At 58.3% G+C, this 3,518-nt stretch overlaps 1 protein-coding gene across 1 annotated transcript; it reads right to left on the reverse strand.

Annotated features, from left to right (window-relative positions):
* Positions 1–1,146: 1,146 nt before the first annotated feature.
* Positions 1,147–3,216, reverse strand: TPI1 (triosephosphate isomerase 1). The gene is made up of 6 exons (XM_010148991.1): positions 3,085–3,216; positions 2,915–2,999; positions 2,651–2,783; positions 2,301–2,386; positions 2,031–2,118; positions 1,147–1,723 (listed from the first exon to the last, which is right to left on the reverse strand). The coding sequence occupies exons 2-6, from the start codon at positions 2,990–2,992 to the stop codon at positions 1,605–1,607; spliced, it is 504 nt and encodes a 167-aa protein (XP_010147293.1). The 5' UTR covers positions 2,993–2,999; positions 3,085–3,216; the 3' UTR covers positions 1,147–1,604.
* Positions 3,217–3,518: the final 302 nt, after the last annotated feature.

Genomic DNA, 3,518 nt, shown 5'->3' on the forward strand with positions numbered 1-3,518 from the left:
CTTTCGGCACAGCCCGTATCCCACCGCCCCAAACCACAGTCATTCCCCCAGCCTCTCACGATCACACTCTCTGGCTGTAGAAACCGCAGTTTTCAGGATTTCTGTTGCGGCCTTTGAGGCAAACCCCTCCCCACGTCCCTCCCCGTTTCGTGACGGCGTTACCCCGCTGCGACCCGAAGCCGGCCTCGGCGCCATTTTGGCGCAGAGCGGCCCAGCCCCCCCCCTGCTCACACCGGGGCCTGCGGCTGCACAGCGCTCCGTGCCGCCCGGGAACGGGCTCCGGCAGAGGAAGGAGCAAGGCCACAGCCCGACTCCTGCTCCCAGCCTCCAAGGAGATGCCCCCTCAGCAGCACGGCAGGAGGACCCGCAGCCTTCATGGGGTTCCTAGGATGGCCTCCTCAGTCCCCTGCCTTCCACCCCTCCGGTAACGCTGGCAGGGCCGGCGCACTGACAGCTGCAGTAACCCGGGAGGAACACGCCCCAGCTGCAAAAGCTGCCGCAGACCACAAACATGAACTGGACGAGGGTCCCCCAGATGTGCGTTCACAGACCCAGTGCCACGTCCACATCCGCTGCACACCATCGCGCCCAAGGACATGCCGCCTCACAGTGAGGCTCCTCCTTGCCAGGCACTTCCTCTTCCATCACCCACAGCGCTACCTAAAAGTCTCCTAGCTGGTACAGCAGCTGGGAAGTAACACCCAGTCCTGCTCTCCCAGCCAACGGCCCGCGGCTGGAAGCGGGCAGCAAGCACAGCCTCAGCACACAGCCCAAAAACCTTCCCTGAGTAAAGAGGGGCTGCTCTGCTCTACATTTAATGAGCAGAGTCAGTGACCAGTCCTCACAGAGTAGGGAGGAGTGCGTTACCAAGCCTCCAGCAGCTCCTGGAACAGAGACACACGTGGAAGAGGAGCACACTAGTCACCACAAGCCCAAAAAAGAGCCATAATGGGATGGAAACAGGATGCTCAGGGCACGCTGCAGGCAAAACCTACGATATCAAGGTGCAAGTCAAACTACTAGGGCAATGGTGGGCCCTCAAAGAAAAGCCCACACTACCCTCTCTGCAACCAGGTACCTCCAGAAGCAGTGAATTCTGTACACTGCTTGTCTCCAGCCGCTCCTGAATAAGATCCAGGACACACCTTTGCTTTTTCTTTTTCTCATTTATTGTTCAGTACAGGACACAGGTGAGGTAAGACATCTCGCAAGGGTCTAAGCTGACAGGCTCCTTGCTGACGGGGCTGAAGGATGCAAGAGACCCTGATTCCTTTTTCCTTCCCCCCAGCACCAGTGGCCCCCTCTCCCTGCAGCGCTGCAGAAGGGGGAGGCACTGGCCAGGTTAACCGTAGGCTCTTACAGGTCAACGGGCAACCGAAGACTCGGCCGATTCAGAGAGGAGGCTGTCGCGACGCTGCCGCGCTACGCTCCCGCGAACAGGACTCCGATGTGGCGGTGGGGGTTAGCAGCACAGCTAGAACAATAACCACGGAGGGGGAAAGCCTGAGGGAAGGCCTCTGTACCGAGACGTGTGCAATGAAAAGGTCCCTTCTTGCTTCCGTTTCTTGCTCTCAACCACAAGGGACTGCTCCTCACGGCCTGCTTCAGTGTTTGGCATTGATAATATCCACAAACTCCGGCTTGAGAGAAGCTCCGCCAACAAGGAAGCCGTCCACATCATGCTGAGAGGCCAGCTCCTTACAGTTGCCGCCAGTGACTGAACCTAAGGAGGGCGCAGGATTTTAAGGTCAGATGTAGCCAGAGCGAAGGAGAGACCTGCAAGGCGCTAGCCACCTCTTACCGCGCAGTAAGACTGTCTCCCATTTTCCCAAACAAGCTAGTAGGGCTTGTCACGGTTCCCCACGCTCTGACAGTCTCATTTCCTCACCAGCAGAGCGTGCTGTACAACCGCGGCAATAAAGCAGTAAAGCTGAGCGCTTCCTGCGCCGGAAAGACTCGGACTCACCTCCATAGATGATCCGAGTTACTGAGCGCTTCCTGCGCCGGAAAGAAGACTCGGACTCACTCACCTCCATAGATGATCCGAGTTGACTGAGCAACAGCATCGGACACGTGGCTTTTGAGCCACCCCCTCAGCTTCTCATGAACTTCCTGAGCCTGCAATGGAGCACAGAGTCCCACTAAGGGCCGAGCCATCCTGCCGTCAATCCAACTCCCCTCCCAAGGGAAGGGAGAGTCTAAGGTTTTAGATCAAATCTGTAGAGAGAATCCTCAAGAAGATCTCTCGAGTGGGGAGGGTCAGTCGGCCCCTCAGTCAGCCACCCTTCCCCTGCTCATACCTGTTGCGGAGTTGCAGTTTTCCCAGTCCCGATAGCCCACACTGGTTCATAGGCAAGCACCACTTTACTCCAGTCCTTCACGTTATCTGGGGAGGAGGGAGAGGTATGGGTCAGCGACCGTAGCCCGCGCTGGGAAGGGTAGAGCTGGAAAGCAACCGTAGCCCACGCTGGGAAGGGTAGAGCTGGAAAGCCTTCCGGAACACGCAGGCCTTTTAACACCATCACGTTCATACGGTGCGTGAACATTCGCAGCAAGATATCGGCAAGCCTTAGGAGGCAGGCCAAGATGGCCACTACAGCCGTTTCCCAAGTGTCCGAAGGAGAAGAAAGCACACGTTTTCTTCCCTTACCTGCAATGGCCTTGGTCTGTTCAAAAACCACCTTCTCGGTTATGCCAGCTTCTCTCTCATCCAGCTTCTCTCCAATGCAGGCAATGACCCCAAGGCCCTCAGCTAGAGCATGAGCCACCTTCTGCCCAATCAGCTGGGAACGGGGAAGAAAGAAGGGAATTGGTAAGTCAGCCCTACTCCTGCAGTCGTCTTTTAACCGTTCACCCCTCCAGCATTCGCAGGCGCGTCCGAGCTGGACCATCTTTCCATTCCAGGGTCACCCACCTCATCAGACTCTCCAAAGACGTGCCTTCGCTCCGAGTGGCCCAGGATCACCCACGCGGCTCCAATGTCTTTGATCATGGCTGGGCTGGGGAGAAAGGAGAGGACTCGCACCTCTGGAGGAAACTCACGCCCCAGAGGCGCCCTGGCTTCGCTCTTCTCTGCGGGCTCACCTGATCTCCCCCGTGAAAGCCCCCTTCGGCACCTTGTAACAGTTCTGCGCTGCAACCCCAATCTTGGCATCAAGCTTCTGACGGGCAAAGTCAAGGTAGATGGAGGGGGCTCCACAAACCACCTCTGGAAGGCAGAGAAGGCCGTTACCCTCGCGAGGGGCGACGGGCAGATGCCATCCCCAGCCCCCGACCCCAAATCCCAGCCCCAAGAGATCATCCTTCGCTCCCTACTCCTGCTCCTGGGAAGGGCTCGGCCCGCTCACCCTCGCTGACATTTTGGGGACCCTCTGCGGCAGGGACATACCCACGATCCGATGACTCGATGCCAGGTGGGAAGCGCTTTCCAGTGGGCCAACAGCCAGGCCCCCTGGCTGGATACCACGGGTCGCTTGGAATGGGCCCAGGTGGGAAACCGGGCAGGAATCCCACCCTGG

This window comes from Eurypyga helias, unplaced genomic scaffold, assembly GCF_000690775.1.
Source record: "Eurypyga helias isolate BGI_N326 unplaced genomic scaffold, ASM69077v1 scaffold21903, whole genome shotgun sequence".
Taxonomy (NCBI): Eukaryota; Metazoa; Chordata; class Aves; order Eurypygiformes; family Eurypygidae; genus Eurypyga; species Eurypyga helias.